Source organism: Epinephelus moara, chromosome 21 (genome assembly GCF_006386435.1).
Source record: "Epinephelus moara isolate mb chromosome 21, YSFRI_EMoa_1.0, whole genome shotgun sequence".
Lineage (NCBI taxonomy): Eukaryota > Metazoa > Chordata > Actinopteri > Perciformes > Serranidae > Epinephelus > Epinephelus moara.
The window spans coordinates 20,454,654-20,481,083 of record NC_065526.1 but is presented as its reverse complement, the minus strand read 5'-3'; the positions used below and the strand labels follow the sequence as shown (position 1 = coordinate 20,481,083).

Sequence of the window (26,430 nt, the reverse complement as noted above, 5' to 3'; positions counted from 1 at the left end):
TCGGAGCAAAACTGCATGTGTTTGTGAAGTACTGAGCATACAACTGGATAAATGAGACTTGGATTACACTGCAAGAGTTGTGTGAGAGTTTGTGAATGGATGTAGTTTTGCTGTTGTTAAATGCAGTCCCAGTTTAATTGAATTCATGAACAATGTTTACCTTTCTTACCTTTCTAACTGGCTGCTGACTTATATTCAACTATAACAGATATAAGAGTGTTACTGATAACTCTCTGTCAGGAAGCCAGTGTGAAAGTGTATTTACCAAAATGTTGATTAAAGGCTGGGCAACATAGGAAAAAATCAAGTATCACAATATTTTTGACCAAATTCCTCAGTGTTGTTATGTTGCGACAATATTGTTGGGTTGACTTTTGGTGCTTTGTTGATAGGATATTTGATAAATAATCATCAGTAATGTGGATATAATGACTAAGTGGGTATAGACAAGTAAAAGAACAGTCTAGTCAAATTACAAATTACATCACTCTTCTGTAACGCAGCCTTTAAAACCAGGAAAAGACAACACTTGTAATATGATATGACTATGATATCCAAAATCTAAGATGAAATCTAGTCTCATATCACTATATTAATATAATATCAATATATTACCCAGCCCTGTGTTGAGCTGTTCCTTTAAGCATACTTATTTCTGTTTAACCCTTCAACGTTCTGTTCAGCAGTTTGGGCGAGCACATTTTGAGTCACTATATCTTTATGAAAAATCAACCTGATCGAGCTATCTCTACCGTTCTGTTTGGGCATGTTAGGCTGACAAAAATCCACTAGATGTCATGTCTTTAAATCGTCTGCTTTTTCAGTTCGCCTCCTACAGGAAATTAGTAACAAAAAAAGTGCGGTGGGACTTTTACAGGTAGGCATATTTTTTTGACATGCTATAGTTCAGAGGTCTTATTGAATAGATTTATGTAACTTTATATGAAAATAAGAATCTAGTAAGGGTCAAATCATTTTTTAAAAACCTGCCCTACCAAACGGTTGATATGTCCTTTTATGGTGAAGGCAGTGATGCTAAGCTAATGTAATTAAGTTTACACTGACTGTTTGCTACAAAATAAAAAAAGACTTCTGATCAGTAATTGTTGTTAAATGATACAGTCATTGTTATCTATTATATGTATGCTAAGATAATTTTGTAAGTATGATTTTTTTACCATCTAAAGCTAAGTTCAACCAAACGCTTGGATTGTCCTTTTATGGTAAAGGTGCTGATGCTAAGAAATTAAATTTACAGTTTTTATTAAATGTACATTAAAGGGTTAGCTAACTTTAGGTTTTAAAAATTGTGGAGTAATAAGTGGACCAATATAAAGAATACATTTTTACAATCACCTTTTAAACTATTTATTTGACAATTTACACAACAAAGCAACAGTATCAACTATATGCTTAGCTTTAATAAAAGAACTTAACACTTTATCATGTGGTTACAGTATAAAATCTATAAGACAAATTCTGTTTTAATTAGCAGTCAACATTTTAATGATTTCATGGGATCAATTTTACGACTAACAAAATCTTGAATGAAATGAAAACACATTATAATAAATACACAAATGGAAGAATTAACTTTCCTAAAATTAAAGGACCAGGAAACACACTGCTTGTCTTATTTAGTGCTTTTCCTTCGGTTGGCTAAATGTTACAAACACTGTCCCTTCCTCGTTGCTCAACACTTTATCATCAAAGGGGCGACCAGCTCTTCGAATTAAGGGGGATGTCATGACTTCATATCTGGCCGGACTCCCGACAACCTCAAACAGCGCTGATGATTTACTGTCAGACTGTTTGGTGACGAATGTTGAAGTCACAGAAGAGACAAATACATTGCCAAAGCCATCGGTCTCTTCGTATGTTTCACTGACGGTCTTTGTTCCAACTATTCCTGCGGGTTGCTCTGGAACAGTTTTCACTTCAAGCACGCTGACCTTGCGTTGTGCAGGACTGTTGCCATTCTTTGAAGGTTCAGCAGCAGCACCCTCCTGTCCCACATTACTATTTACATTGTGGCAACTTTGAGAATCACCCTCTGTTTTTGGTTTAAATGTTGACATGGGTGACTTGGGTTGTTCGGCAGGCTTTCTGGCAGCTGAGTGAATGGAGATAAATGATGGAGAAGACTGGGAGGAGGCTTGCCTGATGAGTGGCTTATTGTTTCTCGGCATGTCTTGTTTGGCAGGATTTGAATCCGAAATGGATACCTCTTTGATTTGCCCCGATTTGGCCTTGCTTGACCCAATACTTATTTTCCTGATGTTGTTGGTGGGTTGAAAGTTTTGCTCAGATTTCAAAGATTCATCGAAAAGTCCTGACAACCCTGCAATGTCAGCCTCAGATTTCAGATTGGAGACGGAGTACAAAGCCTTTTTAATTGCCTCTTCGATGTCAAGAAGTTTTGCTAACGTTTGTTCCTTCAGATTCATTATTTCCTTGCTTGCCTTTTCTAGATCTTCAAATGCAGTCTCGACCGAGGAAATGCTTTCTAGATCATCGTCCTGTGTCTCTACTTCAACTTTCTTTTCCTCCGTTTTACTTTGCTTTCCACTTGGTGTGACCATCCAAGCAGGGACAGTCTCATATAATGTCTTAAAGGAGCTAACGTCTACACTGCTGGTCTCTCCTTCTATCTCTCGCACCTGAGACAGGATTCCTTTGAGTTCCTCTCGTTTCTTCAGATTTTCAAAGATCTCCATGGCCGCTTTCACATTTCCCTTCATTATCTCCTCCTTGTGGACAGAAAGCCTTTGTCGTCTTTCTTCATCTGTCTCCTTTACTTTCTTTTCTCTTAAAACAACTTTACCCTCGAGTTCTGGTTGCTTTTCATTGGGGTCATTTTGCTGTACGTGGCATCTCTTGGTTGTTGATGTTTGCTGTGCGTCTTCAGTGTCTTTCTTGGGAGTTGATTTTTGTTGTTGAACAGTGGTGTTGTTGGTTTGGTCATGGTCACTAACGTCATTTATCACTTTTACCTTCTTGGACAATGAAGGGGCTCTTTTATCTAGAGTCTTACTTTCCTTTCTTTCAAAGTTCTGTAGAGCAGCTTGCAAGCTCATGTTCATTTCATGTTTACCATCTTCTGCGTAACTCTTCATGCACATTTGAATCTCCTCAGCTGCATTGATTTTCTGTATTACATTTCTCTCCATTTCCACTTCAGTACTGTTTGGCATCCTTACTTGGCAGTCTGATTTGCTCCCCTTCTTCATTTCTTGAACCGTTGAGTGCGTTGGTAGACTTGTTTGATTTGAGTCTTGCAATAACTCAGTACACTTTTTGTGGGATGTTTCATGTGAGTTCTCTTTACTGATTTTGCCTTGGGTTGTGATTTGTTGTAGTTTATCTGGAGAGGGTGTAGGAAACTGTTTGCTTTGTTTTGGAGGAATCACTGTGCTTACTATGTGGTCTTTGATGGGGCAAGCAGCTTCGGGAGCAGGCAACATATTCGGTTCTTTGACAACTACTGATTTTGTCCATTGAGGCTTTGGTGGCAAAGCTGGCTTCTTCTCCTGCAGTTTCTCACTTGTCTTTTGGGGGAGTGGAGGTGGAGTTACATGCACAGAGCTGGATGATTTAGAGTTTCCATTTGCTACAGGGTTGGGTGTTGAATTCTGTGTTGTAATGGGTGGTTGTCTTTCACAGGTTACTGAAATTGAAGGAGACAATTTTGTGTCAGATAGAGGCATAGACACCACAACACACTGCTTGCTCCTCCCTGGACAAGCCTTCCCTGAATTCCTGTATATCATTGCAGCTTTATAGTCTCCTTTGGATACATTTACACTAGACTTCTCAAGAGATTGCAGAGCCAATTGGACATTACCTCTTACAATATCTTCTTTATCTAAGAGCTTCTGCTCCGTGGCTGCACTCTGCAGAGACCTAATAGCTGCCCTCACATCTCCTCTGATAACTTCCTCTGTCTCTTCTTCTGTTGTCTGACCATTACACTCACAACTTACAAAAGGTGGCAGTGATTCTGGTGCACAATTACTGACTATAATTGCACTTGGTTGACAAGCCTTAAAGGAAACATGGCTTCCCTGATCTTTCTCTGCATCACTGACCTTTGGAAAAGTCTTGGTTTGCTGACATCTGGAGGAAGTCGAACATGTGGATTGCATCGCTGTGGAGGAGCTTTCCTCTTGTGCTGTGACATTCAGGTTGTATATTTTTCCTGGGACAAGGACTTCACGCTCCACATGCATGCTTTGCTGCTTAGCCATTTCAAGGGACTTTTTAGCCGCTTTTACATCTCCGGATATAATGACCTCTTTTTGGGCTTGGCTTCCTTCAGTTTCAGGGCCCGGCATGTTCATCTCATAGATAGTTCCAGGTGTAATGATCTCCTTCTCCACACACATGCTCTGTTGCTTTGCACGTTCTAATGACTGCATTGTTGCCTTGATGTCTCCAGCCACAATTTCCTCTTTATCCACAGTGACAGGTTGCTTTACTGCAAGTTGTTGCTTTGCTGATAAGATATCTCCAGGGATTATTTCTTCCTTTGGAATAAAATTTTCAACATTGACAGAGCACTCAGACGAGAAAACTTTTTTGGTGTTTTTTACATCCCCTGGTAAAACATCAGAAATGGTTCGCTCTACCTGCTCTCTTTGCTGGCAGAGGCTTCTCTTTGCTTCCCTCACATCCCCCTGAACTATTTCAATATGCTCCTCGGCCAGAGAGCTGTAATCAACTTCATCTCCCGATGCCTCAGTGTGAAGACTTTTCAGATAGTGCAGATCTCCTTTCTCAATGCAACTTTTGTACAAATTCACATTTCCCTTTTCAGTTTCATCCACTCTGCATGATGCTGCAGTCCTCTGACTGCTGGCAGTAGCCAACAGATTTCCAATCGTGGACTTTACGTCTCCTTTCTCTATAATGTGACTCTCACTTTTGGTTTCGTAGATGAGTGAATAAACTGACATCTCTGCTTGCCCCTCTGCAGTCTCTTGCATTATGATTCCTTTTTTCAAATCCTTATCTTGAACCAGCAGTTCGTCGATCATCTGGACGATGTTTTGTACTCTTTGATCCCTCTCAAGGGTGATAGTTGTGGCTGACTGGTAGACTGGAAGTTCAACTGCTGTGGTATTCACTTTACCCTTCTCCACTTCTCTAAGAAGTCTAACTTGGGGCTTTAGGGTTGGTTTGAGTAAAAGTTGTAACATAATGTTCCTGATGTTGCCCCCAACAACCTCTTCTTTCTGGATTTGCACACCTTCATTGCTTTCAAACAGATATTTTGCCATGTTCACATTTTTCCTCTCATTTGCTTCTATTATGATGCCGCTTGAGTGAAGAAAATTCATTTGATACAGATAAGACAAGGTGTCAGACACACTGCTGGCAGTGATTTTGTCCAGTGGAGTGGTCTCAAAGAGCCAAGTAGTACACTTCACATCAGATTTTGGTATCTCCTCTTCTGTACCTTGCACTAAGGTATCCTCAGGCTCCTTGATCTTGTCCAGTGGCTGTGATTCAAACAGCCATGTGCAGCGTTTCACATCTCCTTTCTGGCTGTCTTCCCTGTGGACTGTTTTTACTGGACCTTGTTCCTGAGGTTCCCCTTTCAAACTGTCAATGGATTGATTCTCAAAGAGCCAGGTGGAGGTTCTCACATCACCTTGCTGGACGTCAGTGACACTAACCATTCGCATGAACTTCTGGCTTGATTGATCAGATTCAAATATCTGTTTATTGAGTTGCACATTACCGCTTCCCAAGTCTTCAATGACCCTGACAGATGGCTCATCTCGGCTGGTAAGGGAGTCCAGAGGTTGTGTCTCAAACTTCCATCTGGCTGATTTGACATCTCCTTTCTTGACATCTTCTTGGGTAACAGCTCGGATCACGTATACTTCCTTCTCTGCCTTGATGGCGTCAAGGGGTTTCGTCTCAAACATCCACCTTGCTCCTCTTACATCCCCACTCATTATCTCCTCCTTTTTCACAGTTGTAACTTCATGAAACTGGCCCTCTTTGTCTCTGATTGCATATCGTGGCAGGGACTCAAACATCATGGTGCTTGACTTTACGTCAACATTGCTCACAGGCTCCTCCACAGTGTCTGTCTTCAGTTCGAGGGGTTGATCGTGCATTTTGTTCAGTGAGGAAGTTTCAAATACAAACTTTTTGTTCTGTACATCACCACTCTCTGCACCACTGACTGTCTGAATGTTTGCATCGTCATTGTCCTTATTGATCTGGCTCATGGGACAATTTTCAAACATCCAAGTAAATTTATGTACGGAACCCTTTTCAAGGTGTTCGTCTTGTTTCTGTTCATCAGATGTAACCATTTCCAATCCTATTTCGTCGAGGGACTGGGATTCAAAGAGTTCTTTGACTCTTGAGACATCTCCAGACTGAAAGTTGACCTGGCTGACACATCGCACATTGTGTTCAGAATTTGCATCCTTTCTTATTCTGTCCAAGGTCTCTGTTTCAAAAACATGTTTGACTGTTTTAACATCAACCTCCGATTTGACAGAATCCCGTATGGTGTCGCAGAGCTTCAAATTGTACTCCTCGCCGTCTTTAATGCTGTCCAGAGGCTGTGATTCAAAAAGCCAAGTAATGGACTTGACATCAGTATTGTCAATGGCTTCTTTATCATTTACTTTTTCTGATTTGTCATACAAAATGTCCATTGGTTGTGTCTCAAATAACCATTTACAGTTCTTGACATCACCTCTGTGATGCTCCTCTTGTACAGAAGCATCCTGTGCTGTCTGGTTGAACTTGGAATGGATCCCATCTATTGTCTGGGTTTCAAACAGCCACTTTGCCATCTTGACATCACCCGATGTATCCTCCTGTCTGGTGATGCCTTTGATTACCTCAACATCTCCTTTCCCTTCTACAAGCTCATCTAAAGGCTTGGTCTCAAACATCCACTTGTAGTTTTGGACCTTTCCTGTGATGAATTCTTCTCGGCTGACTGTTGTGACTGTGTGGAGGTTTCCAGAGCTGTCCTTTATTGCATATAAAGGCGTTGTCTCAAACATTGCTTTGTTGCCTTTTACATTTCCTGCTGCTATAGCTTTTTCCTCTTCAACAATCGTTCCATCGGAATGAGCAATTTTGCTCAGAGGAATTGTTTCAAAAAGATGTTTGAATCCCTTGACATCGCCCTTTTCAATGTCTTGTTCTTTGAATGAGACGTTCTTTTGAATACTGCTGCTCTCAAACATTTGTTTTTTGCCTTTGACTTCTCCTTGTTCGTCAGCTGAAAGGGTGACTTTCTTCAACCGTCCAACTTCATAGCTATCGGTAAGGGTCTCCATGGGTTGAGTTTCAAACAGCCACAGAGAAGTCTTGACATCTCCCGCGATAATTTCTTCCTTTTCCAAAGACTTTTCTTCAGAGTCTCCTTTTAGTGCTGCCAAGGGCTGCATCTCAAAGAGTTTCCTCTTGTTCACGACATCGGCCTCTCCTGCACATTCAGCCACCGTCCCTTCAAACTTGCCCACTCCCATGACCTCTTTTCTTGTGTCAAAAGACTGTGTTTCAAACATCCACCTCTTCTGATCAACTCCTCCTCTGTGCCCCTCTTCCAGAGATATACCCCGAATTATTTTCACTCCATCTGCTCCCTTATTAATCAGATCCAAAGGCTGGGTTTCAAAAAGCCAACGTGCAGTGCTGATGTTGCTGCTGTTGATCTCCTCCCTGCAGATGGATTTAATCTCATGGATGTTGCCACTGTTGTCTCTGATGGCACAGCAGGGTTCTGCCTGGAAGAGTTTTAAAGTCTTCTTGATGTCTCCTTTCTGCTCCTGGAGCTCAGATCTCAGTTTGAGGAAGCTTTGGTCTTCTATGGAGTTACAGCGTCCCAGGTCACTCAATGGTTTAGATTCAAAAAGCAGCCGAGCACCTGTCACATCTCCTGGCTGGATGGGTTCTTTCAGCACTGCTTCGAACAGTTCACCTTCTTCTGTTTTCGATTTACTTAAAGAATCTAAGGGCTGAGACTCGAACAGCCATGTCGATGTTCTCACATCCCCTCTGACAGAAGGCTGTCTTTTAGGGGACATGTGTTGGGTGTCGTCAATGTGTTCAAACATGGAGGAGGTTCCTCTGACGTTTCCACCTTTTAACTCCTCATCATCCAGCAGCTTCTTGGTTGCATGAGGATCCCCAATATTGTCCAGAGTCCAGTTCTCAAAGATCCACCTCATGGACTGCACTTCACCCTGATAAGCTGCGTCCGCTGCCTGAGTGCTTTCTGACTGCACCGCCTTCAATATGTCATCATCCACGGCGTCATCGAGACTTGCCCTCAGGTCTGGGTGGATGTGTTTGAAGAGCCTCTTTAGCTCGCTCTTCTGCCGTTGCTGGTAGAATGTGGAAAAGGTTTCTTTAGGTGGAGGCAGAGGGAGGCCACTTAATGGTGAAGGCCCTTCATAGTCGAGGGGTCTGGGTGGTACGGGAGGAGGTGGTGGGAGAGGAAGGTCATCGTCATCATGAGATGATTGCGAAACTGTGATTTTCCCAGCTGCTTCAGCCATCTTTAAATGAAAGACAGACGGGAGTAATATTGTCAGGTTTCAGTTATCAAAAACAGTATTAGTTATGATACATGCAAATATTAGAATGACATGCATTTTAGCAAGTGAAGCCATACTTTACCTTCGTCTATGCTCGCTTGATGTTTTTCACAGCAAACCATCCTCTGTCACACCAGGGTTAACAAAACACTTCACAGCTGTTAGTAAGCAAACATCACACAAACACCTAGTCTACACAGTAAGAGCACTAATTTACATTAATAACTAAATGTCTGCCTTTTGAAATATAAATCTGCATTAGACCAGCAATAGATTTGTTTTTTGGCCACTTGGGGGCAGTGAAAAAAAGCTGCAAATACAACACTAATCATTTCCACTGCATGGTTCGACTCAATTCGACTCTACTTGACTCTTTTGCTACCTGGTGCTTTTTTCAATTTCTCCCGGCCATTGTTCACCTCCTCAGCCTGGCTGGGAGGAGATTTTTGAGCCGACTGAACAGGTCATTACATTATTTTTTCCTGCTTTTATCCTGAACAATGTTTAGAATGGCCATATAAGAGCCTACGTTTAAACAGCAATAAAACACTTTTAACTGAATAACTTGAAAATGAGCTAAATAAAGAAGTGGTCTTTGAACAGAGTGACTAATCAGAGGTTTAGCGGCAGAGGGAAAGGAGGAAAAGGACTTGATGCAGCAAGCGTCATCATAAATTACTAAGCCTGCGATCCACCGTCGAACTTGATCTGGATTGCCGTCACCTAACGACACCGAAAACGCTAAAGCAGGATTTGTGCTTCTGCGTCAAATTGATGCCGTAGCCTGACATGCACCTTGTGACGACGCAGACCCCCTGTCTATTTTTGTAAGCTGAAACCATTTCCCTCAGTGGTAACGAAGGTTTATTTACTTAAATTTCACAGATAAATAAAGCCTCCACAAAATAGCATTTTAAGTCCTGTGAGTGATTTATCCTGGCTTCATTTGAGTAGAGGAAATCTCTGCTTGTTGCTAGGTTAATTTATACAATGTAAAATACCATAGGCTTGTGCTAATAATGTTAGCATGTTATATTTGTTTGGAAAACGTGTTTAGTATAAGACAGTTGTTTTGTCAGTGAACCTTGTGACCTCTAATGGAGCCAGATTTTGTAATGTTACCTTTGTTAAATGTTGCTGTTGTCCCTGGCTTTATATGAGTAGAGGAAATATCTGCTTGCACATCTTATAGATAACCCTGCTACTCTGCATGTAAACAAAAGTGATCCTTGATTTTGTCCTGTTTATGGCACTGTACCTCACTGTTTCAAAATTACTGTTGCCTGACATTGACATCAAACCTAAATTACTGAGGCCATGGTAGAAGAGTATGTTACTGAACATAAAGCAGTTAAGTTGGCTTTTATAGAACTGTAATTTCATTATATGTTACTATATGGTACATGTTGAGTTCTTGTATGTAGGTCAAAGGTCAACTGTGTCTTTGGTCATACAAGCAACATAGGAGTGAGCAACACAGCAGACAATCTATCAGCACCCACACATTGTAGGAAGGGATGCTAATACAGTACCTTGCTGTTTTTAGCTCTTGTTCCTGGAGTATTAACAATTTCCTGTTGAACAACAGAAAAATTAAGTTAGATCAGTTTGGATCAGGAGTAAATATATGTCATCACTGTGCTGCACATCTGTTGTAGACGACATTTAAAGTATGCGATAGATTTATTGTAAAATGTTGAGTCGCTCCCATTGAGACGGAGCATTGTGGTCATTCCCTGTTGGGGCCCTTGACCTCGGTGTGTGGTGGAATGAGAGGCATTTCAGGAACTCACTGGCTGTGTCGAGCCTCCTGTGGAGTCGATAGCTGCTGCTCTTGACAGATAGAGAGCTGATCTGTCTCTCACCGAGGAGGAAGTTGATATCCTGTCTCTGCTTTGTCGCGTTGGCGTGCCCCCCTTCGTCAGTGATGGACTATATTTGTCATCTGCAGTGGAAAAGACAAAATAAATCCAAGATCATTCGAAAATTTCCTCAGTAAGACAACAATAACTGAATTAAAAATACTTTGGGGCGGTATCGCTTTTGTTAGTTTACATCTGTTGACACACACTTGTAAAAGTAGGACTCAAATGTGTCCCGAAATAAGTGTGGAGTGTTTCCAGAGCCAGCAACAAGTTTAATGATAACACTGTGTATATTTATAGTGTTGGAATCTTTCTTATCCCTGTCGCAGCCCCCTGTTAACATGTGCAGTAACCGATCTGACATCCCAACAGTGATTTTAACAACTTATTTAAACAAAGTAACATGATTCACAGTGCCAAAGACAAACACTGTGACAAACAAATGAGTTTACGAAGGCTTTGAACCCAGTAGCTGACAGGACAAACAGGCCACACAGCCTGCCTGCTGCCTGGGACCGTCACCAAACTGCATGCCATGAAGCAGCCATGACGCCCAAGAACAGAAAAAAAAAACAGCAACTGCTAGCTCAGCTGGAGTGACACAGATTGTTTGCACATTGTTTGTGTGAGCTCTCTGCCATCAAACCATCAACACCTGACCAGAGGAATGTGACTGCCTGACCTCGTAAAAAACATGGAAATGATCTCAGCTCGGTGTGCGTTACTTCACCTGGTTGTTTTACTCTGCAGTAATGCAGTTCCTTCATTGATTTAAAAAAAGCAAATGTGGAGTATGCAGTGTTGTAGCTCTTGAGATTGGTCTTGAATCCACTGCATTTTTTCTCAGTCTCAGACAAAGAGGACTCAGGATTTTATTTCAAGAGCGCAGCTGTGGGGAAATCACCGAGTTGCCTGTGCGCTGTCTAATTTAGTGCACAGGCACACATGAGCAAAATTAACACCATTGAATATTCACCTCCTGTTTACCTCCATTAAAAGCAAGTCAGGGGCGTAAATGTAGACAGTGCAGGCAGTGTAGTTGCAATGGGGCCTGAGGGGTGGAGGGGCCCGATTGCCACCTGGAAATATGCCCATGTTCAAACAACAGCTCACGTTAAATGGTGCAATTTTCTATATCCTCCTAAGACCCATGTTCTCATTGGAGGACATTTTGGGTTGACACGACTTTGATTTCACTTAACTTTGACCTGTTGTCCTCGTTCGTGGACACTTTTTTGTGCCATCTCGTGGTAGTAAGAGCACAATACACTAATCCATGTAAAAACAAGATGGCAGACATCTCTGCCAAGCCAGTCTGCAACTGATCCTGACACAAAAGTGAACAAGGTCCAAAACCTGATCACATTTTAAGGTTGATACTTGTTTATTTATGATTAATAGTGTTTGTAGTTTGATAAGGCGACAAATTTGACCAATTTTAGCAACAGTAACAAGCTAAGATTAGGAAGCACTTGTTTGAGGACATTGGAACTTTATTATCGTCTTGTCTAAGGACATTGGGACTTTCTTGTTGTCTCTTTTGAGAACATTAGGACTTACTTATCATTTACAATGTATAGTTTTTATACTTATCAGGTCCCACTGATCCCACATAGCTAGGAGAAATTGAAAATGCATACCAAACAAAAGTTTGAGTCTCAGGAGGTTAAATGCCATCAAAAAGGCATATTCAGACATGTAATGATAATTACTGGGTGATATGTATGTTGATGTCCAATATCAGGTCACTGTTTAATTGTGTAACGAGAGGATACGACTTACAGGAGCTAGTTTCAGTGTTAAATGTCTCAAGACTGAGAAGCTGGGCACATCTGCAGGTGGATGTAACATAAAAGCGGCAGTAAGTCACACTGTTGGTAAAATATATATATGCCTAAACCTTAGTGTGTGCTTCATGACTGGTAACTAGGGCACACTAAGGCCCGTCATAATAGCTTGCACTGTGGCCCATTGTAACAACCTTACGCCACTGATGCGAGCAGAGTTCAACTTTGGTGAACGCTGACCAGTTAAGCTACGACCAGTACCAAAGACGTATGTACGAAGGTGACATTGTTTGTTGCTTTATCTTACCAGCTGATAAGTAAGGGATAATGTATAATGAGCCGGTGAATACTGGGAAAATAACGCCCGACAACTCCCCTGAAGGGAGTTGTTTTCCCAGTATTCACCGGCTCATTATACATTATCCCGCTTATTACACGGCTAATTATCAGTTGAATAGACAGAATATTGATTAATTATACATTTTGTAAGCGGTAACGGCTACTTTAGCCCGATAAAAAAAGTAACTGTTGTCAGGGCAGCGTCCCTATAGCAACGCCGGGCTACATAGCAACTGTGTGTAATGACCGTTGCTACTAGCAGCGGTCATTACACAGTAATATCAGACCGCAGAATGCCGCGACTGACCAATCAGAATGCAGCATTTAATAGAGCCGTGTAATAATGTTCGATATTGACCATGAAAAATACAAACTGCCCCACGTGAGCGAACCTGCCTGGCTGGCAGTTAGTCAGGAGAATGGCATAAAATGCAAGTAAATGGTGTACCAAAAACATCATATTTCGCTGTATTTATACGGAGCTAGCTAGCATTAGTTAGCAAACCATTTTTCCGTGTCCATCACGTGAGGAGGAATAGAAAGAATGTTGTCTCGACAGGTAAAAGGTAAACTGGTAAATGGACTGCACTTGTAAAGCACCGTTCTACTCTTCCGACCACTCAAAATGCTATTACACAACATGCCACTTGACACGGCCCACTCAATCAAACCGCATGACCGTAGCTCTCAAATGAAAGGTCATATGAGTAAATCACTTAAACTCAGCAAATACAGCAGTTGTTTATATATAATCATCAAATAAAAACCTTACAAGGTAGATTTCTAAGTTGTCATCATTTGTCACATCATTTCCTGTCTTTACTCATCTGTCATCATTTCCTGTTTTGTTTTCTGTTCTCACCTCTTGTCTTGTCTCAGATAACTTCACTTCCTGCCACTGTGTGTTTCCCACCTGTGTGATTACTGACCCCGCCCTGATCAGTTTCACCTGTCTCTCATTACCCTGCCTTCTCCCTGGTGCATTTAGTCAGTGTGTTCCCTGCGCTCTGTGTCGGTTTGTCTTGGTTCCTCAGTGTCCAGCGTTCGATCATTCTCTCCAAGTGAGACTTCTTTTGGTATGTGATGTTGTTCTGTATTTTTGACTTTACCTTGAGCACTGTTTGCTCTGGACTACTGTTACCTGGGGACCTCTGTTCACTGACATTATCTCCCTGATAGGGTGCATTTGTAACTCAAATATACCCAACACAGAAACATTACACAGTCCTACTAGTAATGGTTCTGCCACACATCGTCACACGTCATCCAACTCATCATCTTTCGAGATGTCGCTCTTCTGATTGATTTGAGCTTGTTTTTTTCTGCAAATAACTCTCCATGCGGTGTATTGAGATGACTCTCCTGCACCTAAAATACTGTTAAAACCTTCCTTTGTCATTGAAAATGCAGCTTCCATAGTTCTCAACTGGGAAAGACGCAGAAAAGAGACGCTGAGAAAACGAAAAAAACTAAATACAACCGCAAATATTCAAGATGGCGATTCGCACAGGACTAATATTATTTCACGCCCTCTGTTTGGAAATTTGTGGTGGATTAATTTGAAAAATAACAGATGGGATAAAGATCACAGATGACCACCACCATTATGACAAATTACAAGAGGTCCCCAGGTAATACGAGTCCTGTGTGAACAAAGCTTTTGAGAACAATTTGAGGAGTGACTATGGTTTGCATGTTCCACATTTTATCATGTGTGTGTCATGCAGATCTGGTGTTGATCTCAGACTCAGCTAGAGTTGAGTCAGTTTCTGGTTTTGCCACTCCCATCTGTAGTACGAGCTTAAACCAGTTTGATTTTATGCAAACTGTGTGAACTGGCATTTGTCATTATAACAAGTTATGGTAAATTAAAAAGTAGCCCACATCAGCAACCTGTGCTGACGGCATCACAGCGCTAAATCCTGCCAGATTAACATAATATTATGTTTATAAACGGACTAACAGAGCCAGTAGTGTCTGACAGGCCGTGTGCACTTTATTGCCGAGCTCAGGCCAGTGTTGACAACATGAAGATCAAAATTCAGTAGAGGCAAAGCAGCACACGCTGTTTATTTACAAGAAAGTTCATGTGTTTTTTGGGGTGACGAGACGAGACATGGCAGAATTTGTCTCTTATGGCCCGACCTAACTGACCACTGCTCATCAGGTGAAAAACAAAGAGTCCACTTCTTCTTCTTCTTCTTTGATACTTCATTTGATACATTTCTCACCGCTGTAGTCGTCAAAGGTACAAATTTTTACTATTACATTGAGCAGTGTACATCTGACTTTACATGGCGGTCAAAAAAACTATGTGTACTCCCCCGTCTAGCAACACTTGTCCCTGAATGCATGGGTCTTACCTATATTGACAGACATCCATGACAGAACAGTGACCCCTACAGGACAAATTAGCATCCCACCCATGCTTTAGAAGCACCACAATGGGTGAAGAATGGTTGATTCATAAAGCTGAAATGAGGAATTATCTAACAATACCTCCTTATTTCAATCCAAAAATAAGGTGGCAGCCGGCTGGATAACGATCACCGGAGAGATTAAAGTTTCTTGTAAATGACCATCCCTAATAACAAGCTAGGCTACTTGCTGTTGGCCATGTGTCATTTTCAGTAAATATCACAATATAAAATGTGTGTTTTGGTTTTAAAAAGTAACGTAACAAACATAGGAAGATAGCAAGTAGGCTACACTCCCGTCTGATCTCAAGCAAACAGCTGATAGCTATGTTTGTTTACATGAAGTGACAGAAGTGCATATTTGGCTTCAGTGTGGATGGAGAGCTCTGGCACCTGGTAAAATTCGATATACTGGTCAAGTCTGGTGTTTGTAATATCAAACCAGTTTGACAATTTTCACACCAGCCCAACCCCAGTCTAAATCCCTCAAAGTCTTGGTCTTGTCTCGGTCTCGACACACTCTTGGTCTCAATCATGACTTGGTCTCGGTTTAGGTGAGTCATAATCAATCCGTCTGTATCAGCTGAAAACAGTCGCTCGGTCTGAGTCAAGAACACGGTAGATGTGATAAAATATTTCAACAACAACAGCTCTGTGAACAATTTGGCCAGAGGTCAACAGCTCGGAGTGCTGCACGGGCCATCCAGCTGTAACTAATGGCCTCCTCTTTTCACACACTAAGCCCTCGCAGGACAAAAGGATGGACCAGCAAGCTGGCGCCTCTCACGAGTCCGGACTTAAACTATTTTCATAGATGGGTGAGCAGACAGAATGAGGCAACCGAGTGCCGTGCGTGTCCTGTTGAAGTCCTCACCCACTCAACTGAGAGGTCAACTTCATCACTTATCATCACCACACACACACACACACACACTGTGTCAGCAGCTGGTGAAATATCGATTTGTAAAACCCAGTCGTTTCCAGTGTGATTCCCACACTCTGAAAACTATTTTCTGCTCTTGTCTCTTTGATGTGGGCTCATTCTCCAGGAATGAAGACGAGCTATTAGCGGCTCAGTAATGTGGGGGCGTTTTGGGCCGCTGGCAGCTGTACAAATGATGGTGAAATGCAGTTGCTATTTGTTCTTCACCACCACCACCTTCACCACCATCAGCTGTTGCCGATTGTAGCTACATTCACAGACTGTAATGAAAACCAGCGTGCCAAAAGGCTGCTCAAACTGGAGGGCCCCAAACAGCACATCACGCCCCTGTGTGTCCCACCAGTCGATGAAAGTTACGTCTGATTTTCCTTATTTCATTTATTAGAGATAGACTTGTGTCAATATTATTTGTGTGAGGTGATCGCCAATGTGTGTTAATGTGTAGTCTGTGAATATAAAACGACCGCCACAAATATAACAAAAGTTTTGTAAAGACTCAAAAATATTTAACAAATACAAAACATCTGCAGATACACAAATGCAAAAGTGTGCGTAACATGCTAATTCGCAAGCGTAAAAAACTGCGGTTCAAAAATAAAAACTGGATTCACAAGTATGGAAGTAGATTTGTGTCAGTATTTTTTGTGTGAGGAGATCGACAGTCCGTGTGTTAATGTGTTATCTGTAAATATAAAAAAACACATACAAAAAAAGATTTGTAAACGTACAAAAATATTTCGCAAATATAAAAGGGATCTGCAAATACACAAATATGGAGGTAGATTTGTGTCATTATTACTTGTGAGGGGATCGACAATCTGTGTGTAATCTGTTAATATAAAACAACTTCAACTAATACAAAAAAGATTTGCAGAATGAAAATTGACGAGTGAAAAAAATAGCTTTATAAATAACAATCCACATGTTAATGTGTAATATGTAAATTTAAAACAACTTCCACTAACAAAATATTTTCAAATGTAAAATAGATGCAAATAACAAACTTTTGTTTTTTTTAAATGTGGAAAATACAAATTCATGAGCGAAAAACTGAGATTCATAAACAAAAATTGGATTAAAAATATGGGGATAGAATTGTGTCAATACTATTTGTGCAAATCTGTAAATTTAAAACACAAATACATTAAAAAAAAGACTTGTAAACTCAAAAAAATAAATAAATTGGAAATTCCACCAAAAAATAAAAAAATCGAAATATATTTAATTCAATTACAAATAAATGAAAAGCATTTGTGAATATCTTACTAACATTTACAGCTTTTAAACAGATCATTGTAAAAATATGCACACTGAGTAAATTCTTCTAATTTCTGGAATTAGTTTGTGTATTAACAGATCTGTTTTATATTTGCAAAATATGTTTTTTGCCTCTACAAAGCCTTTTTGTACGTGTGGAAGTTGTTTTATATTTACAGATTAACACGTTAACACACAGATTGTCAATCTCCTCACACAAATAATACTGAGACAAATTTATCTCCATACACAAACATCTGAAAGTTGTAAATGTGAGAAAGATATAACAAATGATTTTCATTTATTTGTGAGTTAATTAAATGTATTTACTGGAATTTGTGTTTTTGCAGATCCATTTTAGATCCAAAGTAAAATCTTTTTTGTATTAGTATGTTATATTCACAGATTAAATATTAACACACGGATTGTCAATAATATTGACACAAATGTATCTCCATATAAACTGCTTCTCATTTTACAGCTTGCCATCAGTCTTTTGACGATGGAAAGAAGGAAAGTTAATGGCTGAGTGATCCTGTCGTATGACCTCCCATTCCAGACATTACAGAGGATAAAGGGCTGAAAATTGATCGCCACTTAAGACTAAATGAAGATGCCAGTAATGTAGACACAACACAACTAGCTCTGATATTCAGAGCATCTGTTTCGCTTCTTTTTGATCAGAGTTGGTGATTCAATAATTTATCCTTAGCTTTTATCCTTTTTGTTGTAATCTTGGAAAATACGTTTGTTTCTCTGTGACTTCTTGACTCAATGGCACTATTTCTAACTTTAGTATTTTGAATATCGTTACGCTGAAATAACAGAAAGGAGCATCCACTACACTTCACATCCAGTCTCACAGATTGAAATCATAATAGAGTACTGTAATATAAAACAATGTATAGCTTTCTCAGTCGTCCTTAAAAGGTTATTTTTATATTTGTTCATCAGTTTCAGTAAAGTTAATACTCACTGACACACCATCCGGTGTCGTTCCCTGTGTATCTCCGCTGTGCTGGACTCTTAAGGCCCCTGTGATGTGTGATACAGCCTCTCTCAGAGCTCCTCTCTGCGTCTCGCTTCACTGTGACTGAGCTCTTTCTCGCCCTGTGGCCTCGGTGACAGCTGATTTTTATCAGAGCCCACTGCCCAAGTGGAAGGCTTTGGCTATTTTGGGAGGGTGGGCTGGCGGCTGCTGCTGCTGCTGGCCTGAGTCAGTCACCTCTGTTAGTCACCGAGGGACTGGGGCACCCCTCCACCTCCCATTCTCATAGTTACATTGTCACCCACTATAACGGGCGCTGGGTGGGACCTGCAGTATGTGTGTCAGTGGGTGTTTGGTGGGCAACACGAAAAAAAACGACTTACTGAAGGGCCTATTTTGGTAAAGTGGTACACTACAACGCTGCTAAAGAGACTATTTTATATTATTATTGTCACATAGATTATTCTAGCAGACAATAGGAGGATTTTCTAGTAGTTTAAATGTAGTTTTTAGCAGAAGTAGCAGTGTTGCGATATCGATACTGATGATAACTGCCATATTTAAAAGTAAAATATAGATATCATATTAATAATACACTATCTATTCAGTCTAATAGCTCTTTTTGTCAGATTTTGTACAGTTACCATTAAAGACTCTTTCCACCTCCCTACACTTGTATTTTAGTGAAATTCATTTGCCAAAAAATAAACAAAACGCACAAACTATTTTTAAAGTTGAAATTGACGGATGACATTTTTCTATGCCTCCATGCCGTGGCAGGATGTATTATATTTTTAAGTTGTCTGTCCCATTATCATGAACATGGTATCTCAAAAATGCCAGAGGGAATTTCTTCAAATTTGGCACAAACGTCCACTTTGAGTCACTGATGAACTGATCAGATTTTGTTTGTCATAGGTCAAAGGTCAAGGTCACTGTGACCTCGTCTGCGTCATTTATATTATATTTAGGTAATTTATTTTATTCTTTTATTTTTTTTTTAAATTTGGCACAAACGTCCACGTGGACTCATCAATGAACTGCTTAGATTTTGGTGGTCAAAGGTCAAGATCATTGTGACCTTTGCATGTAATTCATTTGTCAGAAAAAGAGACAAAGTGCACAATAAAGATGCTGTTAAAGATGCCAGTGGTAGATGTGGAGGGAGGCATTATGTTTTCCGGTTGTCCGTTCCATTCTCATGAACGTAATATCTCAAGAAAGCCTTGAAGGAATTTTGTAAAATTCAGCTTGAAAGTCCATTTGGACTCAATGACGAAAGATTTTGGTGGTCGTAGGGCAAAGATCAAGGTTACTGTGACCTTGTCTGCATCATTCTAGCAAATGGGATATTTCAACAACATCGGTAATGCTTTCAAAATTTAGCACAAACGTCGACTTTGAGGTGAGAGGCATTCCATTTTCGGGTTGTCTGTCCGTTGTCGGATTGGCTATAACTCAAGAATTCATACGTTAATTATGACAAAACTTCACATAAATGTCTAACAGGATAAAAAAATGAAGTGATAACTTTTTGTATCAAAAAGGTCAAAGGTCAACTTCACTGTGACATCATAATGTTCTGCAAAGACCCTTCTCAGGCCATTATTCAACGTCACATCTCGGGAACACAAGGGGAGACATTTGGTCAGACATTGAATTGAAACTCTGCTGACTGTATAGAGCTTCTATGCTGTTGGGGGTAAGATGTATGTGAAGCATGTTTTCACAGACATGGATGTTTGCAACTTGACTGGTTTGCAGAGACATACAAGCGCGTGGGAGTAATTCTAGTTTTCATTTTTCCATAGATATCGTGATAATATCGTTACCATGAAATCTTTTGACCATGATACCTGCATGGTGAAAATCCAGCCCTAAGCTAAAAGTAAAAAAAAAAAAAAAAACATTCCCAAATATAAAAATTATTTCAAAAAAAAAAAAAAAACATTCCCAAATATAAAAATTATTTCCTAAATATTTATTTAGACATTTATTTTTGTCAGTAATCCTCAGAAATTCCACAGTTAAACCCTGCAGATGTCTGCTCACATTCCTGTCTGTGTCTTACTCACACCCCCGACACATCTCAGGGTCAAAGTGTCAACTACGAAACGCTGGAGTGATATCAGTTCCAGGACATGGCTCAGAAGGCCAAGGTCTGTGTCACGGTCAGAGTCGTCAGCAACTGCCTCACTCCTATCTTAAGCATGTAAGCCAAATACATATTTACACCACTACATCCTCGTCTTTATTTAGCTGTTTCCCTGCAACTCCCACGGCCAAAGGACACAGAGGTCGGTGTTTCCCCAACTCTGTCAGGACGGTGACACTTCAAATACCCGAGGCCTTGGTTGTGGAATTTTTACCCTGGCAGCTTAAAGGAATACTTCACCCACAAAATGACCATTTGTACATCAGTTACTCTCCTCATGCTATGTTAAATTTGTGAAGAAGACATTTTTTTCTTGGCATGTCTCCACGGTGAACGAAGAATCCAAAAACTGGGAAAATATTTGATGAATTTAAGTCATAGACGACCGTGTTTAACAACAGCAAAACTACATCAAAACAACCATTTATAGTCTCTCATATGACTTGGGCAGTTTAATCCAAGTCATGAGCTCATTACTTCACAAACACATCAATTTTAAATATGTAGCAGACATTTCTTTATGTTATAACAACACTGTGATAACCTGATTATATTTAGGCCAAAAAAGAAAAGAAAAAACTTGGTCATGGTAGGGAAAAGATAATGTTTTGGCTTAAAATACCTGCTTTAGGTGGCACAGTCCTGGCTGGAAACACAGCAGTGTCTCCGTAAAATAAACCTGCTTTTTGTGCCATTTTTCTCAGCTCGAGAAACAACGATGGATCGCTAAAAGTCACTCGTGTTTGGTGACTAAAAGCAGCTGGAAGACACAGTAAAACCCGCTAAAAATAGCCGGGGTTTTTTTTGGTCTTGAACAGTGGTCTGCAGCTTGGGCAGTGACTTGCGGTATCAGAAACCAACAAAAAAAGGCGTCCTTTAATGTCGGCATAATATGCAACCGGTTGCCGTTATAGTTTAATGGCGCCCAGTGGTATCAGGGGGAAATGCAGTGGGATAAGAACGAAAATTAAGGCGGTGAAAGTCTGAGTGGGGCAGGTGGGAGTGGTGGTCGATGGGTCCAACAAACACTGACTTTCACCTAAGAGAGCGGTGTTTGTATCCCGTGAGATTCTAAAGCCAAACCCTGTTCTTTTTCCTAAACCTAACCATGTGTGTTTGTTGTTGAAGGGAAAAAACGTCAATACATGTTGTTGTACTGACGTAGTGCGTTTATTTTGAAGGAGACTGTATGTAAACAGTAAACTTCCTGTGAAAATAGAAGGGTATCTTGAAAGAAGATAATACATGTAACAGGCAGAACTTTACACGGTGTCCCAGAACGTCAACAACCAACAGACCCAGGGTGCCTTTCACGATGTATCTGGATGTGGAAAGTCCATGACCAAACGTCAATATGTGACGAGGTTGGAGTGACAAAGTGTTGGCATCTCACCTAGGTGTCACACCACTTTTGAAACCTTAATATGAAACATACAAATGTAACCTGTTTGTGGTTTGCAGAAATGTACAATGCCAAAATTTTGTTCTGACGACTGGGCTGACGGTGAAGGCATTAGAGGACGACTCAGTTTTCTTCACACATCCAAGGTAACACGGGGTAAGTAACTGATACACAAGTGGTCATGTTGTTGGTTAAGTATTCCTTTAATCTAAATCCATGTGATGTACTTAATATGTGAGGATACTTCAGCACTGTTTCTGACACAGACTGATGAATGTCTCAGCCTATGTACCTATTTCAAAGACCCAGCAGGAACACAAACATTTACTTGCTCAAGGATCAGTGACAGCATTCTGTTTTGAGTCATCCCTTAAAGTGAGGACAACTGATTGTGAACCACGCACCAAAATACAACAGTGATCTCATGCCTCTGATGTAACCCTTGCACTGACTCCACCTGCCCTCTCAGATCTCAGTGACGATAAACATGAAATGCGGCACCGCTGCTCACCGTGTGAGTATCTGGATGATCTGTCGTGAGACTCTGGGAGTCCATTCATGGCCTGTCCTCCTTCCACCTTGGCGGTTGTCTGTGGAAAAACAACATACAGAGAGGTGAGGACAGTTTCTATTGACACCATGTCTCTATTTGGGAAAGTGGCTGCTAAGACTTGAACCATTGGGAGCTCAAAGGAATAGTTTGACGTTTTGGGAAATAACTTAATTCACTCTCTGTCGGAGAGATGGATGAAAAGATTCATACCACTATCATATCAGTCCTTTTAAATGTGAAGCTACAGCTAAGAGACAGTTAGATTAGCTTCGCATAAAGACTTGAAACAGCAGCATGTTTTCATTCCCAACTCAAATACCGTCACTTTGTCAGTGCTTTCAGCATCAACACCAATGTGAACAGACACCTTTCACCAGTCGCCACAGCAACTACATAATATATAATATAAATGAACTGAACTCACACACCTGAGAGATTGTTCCCTTTAAAGACGTGCTGTGACTTCTCCAGTCCTGCAGAGGGCAGTGTCTCCCTGCAGCAGAGGCTGAGTTCAGCCGAGGGCTGCTGCTGAAGCTTTGCTGCTGGGTAGCCTTGGACTCAAACAGTGCACAAAGAGCTCTGGTGCCTGAAGATTCCCTCTGGGGGAGGAAGTCCATAGAGCGGCTCCGGCACAGATTAGAAGTCCGTCCAGAGCCCCAGAGGGCCACACTGTCCCCTCTCTCTGGCGTCCGCCAGTGATCATCCGCACAGCTGTCTGATGCCTGGAAGCAGCATCAGTTTTTATGTTTTTGGACAGTGTTTTACTGGTTGACAGATTTGTCACTAATGATGAGAAGAATAAAGGAAAGATATGTTTTACCTGAAGTTTATGCTGCTCTTTTTCAATACTCCTCAGGTCAGCACAGCTTTGGTAACTGTCAGCAAATGTGTTTACAAAATTATTCAGCCATGTTTCCTGGAGATTAAGTTTTTGTACAACTACTTTGACACAGCAAATACATTTTGAGGGGAATGTAATGCAAAGCATATTACGTTTCCTATTAACATAATGAGCAAATGTTACTAAATGTATCTGGCAAGTTATCAGCAAAATGTTTTGTTGTTTTTTGCCGAAACAGGCAATAAAGTATCCCGTCATAGCAACCGCAGCATTATTAATTACCTTTTTTTTAAATTAACATTTACCTTCATTAAGGTCTTTGCCTAAATGTAACCAAAGTGCTTTTGTTGTTTTAACCCAAGAACATAGATGGATTAACAAACAGGCCCAGGGGCCTAAAGTGGCAGGGGCCCCATGCAAAATGCTACTGAAATTAACATGTACCAACCAGGAAGAAACTCAAAAAGACCACAAAGTAACTATATAGAGACACAAAACAACCAAAAAAGACATAAAATTGTCTCAAAGTAACACAAAACAACCACAAGAACACACAAAATGACTAGAGAAAGAACCTATTTACCTCCAAAATAAACAAAACAACCACAAAGAGACACAAAAACAAAAAAGACACAAAATTACTTCAGTGACACAAAATAACTAGAAAAAAGAGACACAAAATGACTAACAAGAGACACAAAACAACCAAAGAGAGACAGAATTACAACAAATAGATGCAAAACAACAAGACACAAAATGGCTAACAAGAGACAGAAAACCGCTAAAAAAAGACACTTAATTACCTCAAATTGAGACACAAAATGGCTAATAGGAGACACAAAAAAACTAAAAAGACACAAAACTATTTCAGAGACAAAATGTCAAACGAGACACAAAACAACAACAACAAAAAAAACCACAGTTATGTCAGAGACACAAAACAACATAAATTGACAAAAAGACACAAAACAACCACAGGGAGACACAAATGACTAACAAGACACACAAATCAACTCCAAGAGACATGAAATAACTTCAATGACAAACAAAGCCACAAAAAGATCCTTAACAACTACTAAGAGACACAGAACCACCAAAAAAGACACAGAATTACCTCAAAGAGAGACAAAACAACCACGGAGAGGCCCAAAATGACTAACAAGAGACACAAAACCACCTCAAAGAGAAACAAAGCCACAAAAAGATGTATAACAACTACACAGAGGCACAGAACCACTACAAAGTCTGTGTCTTGCTCCTGTGTAGAAGAGGTGATGGGGCCTTTTGCTTATCTGTGCCCAGGGGCCCATTGTCTCTTAATCCGTCATGATTATAACAGTAGTCTGGACACGAACCCAAAGTTCTTGTGTCAAGTTCCTGCACTTAATATGCCTGCCCTCCACCTTGCAATGCCTACGCGGTGCATGAATGTAAGTATTTCATTACCTGACAGAAACGTTTTCTCTGAATATAATTCTGGCAGAGAATATGATGCCACAGCAACTTAACTAAAAAAGCAGTTTAGTAACATACAAATTGAAATAATTTCTAGGAGACAGGGTGGATTTATTAACGACAACCCTTCTGATTTGATTTCCAACAATCAACTGGTAATCTGTGAGCGGTACAAGTGAATGAAATGCTTTGAATGAATGAAATGAAATGCTTTGAATGAATGAGAACTGTACTGGGAATCTCCCAGTGAGTGCAAAAGTGTGAGCATGAAATAGTATGTGAATATGAATGTTTACACAGAGTATATTGTGCAGAACTCACTGTTGCACCAGCTGAGACACTGACTTCCTGTCCCAGCGGGTGGGGGCTGGCATGACCCATGACCTCTCCTGAACGCCAGAAAGACTCTTCAAGGACTGAGTCCTCCTCAGACCAAACCCCTCCATGGCAGTCCCTCTGACAGCAGCTGAAATAAGGAAACGTTACAGTAATAATGTCTGACAGCATTACTGTGTGTTAATGCTTACAACAGATTTGTAGCAGAATGTGTAAGATTTCTTGATGCTAAATCAGTGATTTATTTAATGTTTATTTGTATAGGGACAAGTATGTAGCATACATAAATGCCACACACCACAGCATTTATAGCCTAAGCTAATTTTGCAATGCTCGTCCCCAGCTGGGCCTTAAGATACAAAAGACTCAGCAACAAGAACACAAGTAACAGTGCAAAGTACAAACAACAATTAAAATACAGACAGAACAATACAAGACACAGACTGCAAAAATAATAATAATAATAATAATAATAATAATAACAATGACACAGGACACAGAGAAAGGTCCATACCATACCACACCAAAAAAACAGACATATCTATGTACGAAAATATGATATAATAAATACATAGCATCAGAAATAAGGTGGATAAGATAAAAAGAAGCGGACCAAGAACAGAACCCTGAGGTACTCCTGTTCTAGTCTATTTATGATAACGATTGCGGACATGTTTCTGTTTGTTGATCACAGAGCTTATAGTCACATTTAGAGCTAAAAAGATGAAAGATGATATCTATAAATTCTTATTCGTCTATAAACAATCTGACTGGAAGCACACAGCTGAGGTTTAACTTCGTTTGAGTTATTATGTAACGGATTGTCACACTGACAGTCATATGACGCTGTTAATGTTTATGAGCTCCTGCAGTCACACAGAAAACCCAAACTTAGTCCTAACTATGAGCGTGTGTTGATAATATATGATTATACTGTTGCTAAAAGACCCACTCTAAAAAAATTAAATAAGTTACAAGATTTTGAAGATTTTTAAAAGATATTTTTTCTATAAATGCATCATGGTAAATAAACCTATAAGCTACCATGCAAAATACAGTTAAATTATTGCCATTGTAAATGAGGTTTTGTTGCTCTGTGTGCAAAAATCAACAGAATATTGAGCTGCGTACCTGAAGAGAAGGAGCAGAAGTCACCTGTGCATCTCTGCCTCTGTGGCTGACTTGTGGTTTAGGAGCATCTCTCACAAGACACAGCAATTACCAGAGGCCAAAGTCCTTCAGCACCTTGTGATTCAAAGCCTCCGGATATGAGATCTGCTACCGTGACATCACCTGATACATTTTAAAAGAGTCCATGTTTTTATGATGCAAAGCAGATCGTAAAATTAAAATTAATCTCTCATCTCAGGGATTTTGTTTGGTACTTAAACACTGAGACTGTGGTGACTGTGAGAGGCAGCTGCTCCAGTCAGATGTTGGTGTTGAAATGTCCAGCAGAGCTGCTCTGTATCTGTATCTCACGCCAGAGCAGCAGCATTTTATCTATGACTCA

At 40.4% G+C, this 26,430-nt stretch overlaps 1 protein-coding gene and 1 long non-coding RNA gene across 5 annotated transcripts; one reads left to right on the top strand and one right to left on the bottom strand.

Annotated features, from left to right (window-relative positions):
* Window positions 1-1,358: 1,358 nt before the first annotated feature.
* Window positions 1,359-26,198, bottom strand: xirp1 (xin actin binding repeat containing 1). 4 transcript variants are annotated; one of them, XM_050075082.1, is made up of 8 exons: window positions 26,049-26,198; window positions 24,903-25,047; window positions 23,106-23,160; window positions 22,714-23,007; window positions 22,244-22,322; window positions 10,373-10,524; window positions 10,112-10,153; window positions 1,359-8,540 (listed from the first exon to the last, which is right to left on the bottom strand). In XM_050075082.1, the coding sequence occupies exons 2-8, from the start codon at window positions 25,025-25,027 to the stop codon at window positions 1,638-1,640; spliced, it is 7,650 nt and encodes a 2,549-aa protein (XP_049931039.1). In that variant the 5' UTR covers window positions 25,028-25,047; window positions 26,049-26,198; the 3' UTR covers window positions 1,359-1,637. The 4 variants fall into 4 exon arrangements, with proteins under 4 accessions (XP_049931039.1, XP_049931036.1, XP_049931038.1 ...); XM_050075079.1 differs by lacking the exons at window positions 22,244-22,322; window positions 22,714-23,007; window positions 23,106-23,160; window positions 24,903-25,047; window positions 26,049-26,198 and adding an exon at window positions 18,172-18,414; XM_050075081.1 differs by lacking the exons at window positions 22,244-22,322; window positions 22,714-23,007; window positions 23,106-23,160; window positions 24,903-25,047; window positions 26,049-26,198 and adding an exon at window positions 18,164-18,363.
* On the top strand, window positions 13,543-22,893 carry LOC126409150 (uncharacterized). Its single transcript, XR_007572003.1, has 4 exons — window positions 13,543-13,646; window positions 21,792-21,888; window positions 22,202-22,347; window positions 22,757-22,893. It is a non-coding gene; the product is annotated as an uncharacterized LOC126409150 (long non-coding RNA).
* Window positions 26,199-26,430: the final 232 nt, after the last annotated feature.